The sequence below is a fragment of the Eimeria tenella genome, genomic scaffold (assembly GCF_000499545.2).
Source record: "Eimeria tenella Houghton genomic scaffold, Eth_scaff2506, whole genome shotgun sequence".
Taxonomy (NCBI): domain Eukaryota; phylum Apicomplexa; class Conoidasida; order Eucoccidiorida; family Eimeriidae; genus Eimeria; species Eimeria tenella.
Window position 1 is genome coordinate 2,616 of NW_013542372.1, and position 872 is coordinate 3,487.

At 62.6% G+C, this 872-nt stretch overlaps 1 protein-coding gene across 1 annotated transcript in view; it reads right to left on the reverse strand.

The window, feature by feature from the left end:
* Window positions 1-872, reverse strand: part of ETH_00036660 (PIK3R4 kinase-related protein (incomplete catalytic triad), putative) — a gene marked incomplete at both ends in the record, with an annotated part of 1,768 nt that overhangs the window by 450 nt on the left and 446 nt on the right. The window contains one exon of the mRNA XM_013375092.1: window positions 1-697. Coding sequence (XP_013230546.1) covers window positions 1-697 — 697 coding nt within the window. The remainder of the gene's footprint in view (window positions 698-872) is intronic.

Below are 872 nucleotides of genomic sequence, written 5' to 3' on the forward strand. Positions count from 1 at the left end.
CAAGAGCTGCAGGGCGTCTTCACTGCTGCAGGCCCGCGGCTTTGGAGCGCTTGCACATGCTGTGGCTTCTGCGTTTGTTGCTGCTGCTGCTGTTGCTGCTGTTGCTGTTGTTGCTGCTGCCTCAGAATGCATCTGTGGACTATCTGTACTTGCTGCAGCTATAGCAGCACCTGCGCTCTGGCGGCATCCCTGCTGCTGCTGCTGCTGCTGCTGCTGCTGAGTCGCATGGTCTCTGAGAGCAGCTGCGTCGTTTCGGCTAGCGTCCCCGTGCCACCGCTGCTGCTGCAGCAACTGCAGCTGCTGCTGCTGCAGCTGGTGTTGCTGCTGCTGTTGCTGCAGGTGGGTGGCTTGCAGCTGCTGCAGCAGCGAGCGGTAGGACAGCAGCGGCACGAAGGAAGCAAAAGAAGCCGCGGCAGCAGTAGCCTGAGACGCTGCATGCTGCAGCACCAGCACCCGCTGCTGCTGCCGCTGCTGCTGCTGCTGCTGCTGCTGCGCAGCAGGGGAGTATAGCGTGGCGCATGCAGCCCCGGCGAAGTCGGGGCGAGTGGGGAGTTCGGAAAGAATTGAAGTGTACAGACGGCTGAAGAGCGGCAGCAGCTGTGCTGCAGTGGGCCTGCGCTGCGGCTGCAGCGCGAGCAGCAGCAGCAGGAAGTGCAGCAGGCGCTTGTCGCGCAGCAGCAGCTGCTGCTTCTGCTCGCTGACCAGTGTACGTACACCCCGCAGCCGCGAATAAAAAAGAGGGTCTCTTGCAAATAAAGCAGTTCCTGTCAGCAGCTCGAAGAAGAGGCAGCCGAGGCACCAGACGTCGCAGGCTTCGCTGCTTCCGTGGCCCTCCCTTGCTGCTGCTGCTGCTGCTGCTGCTGCTGCTGCTG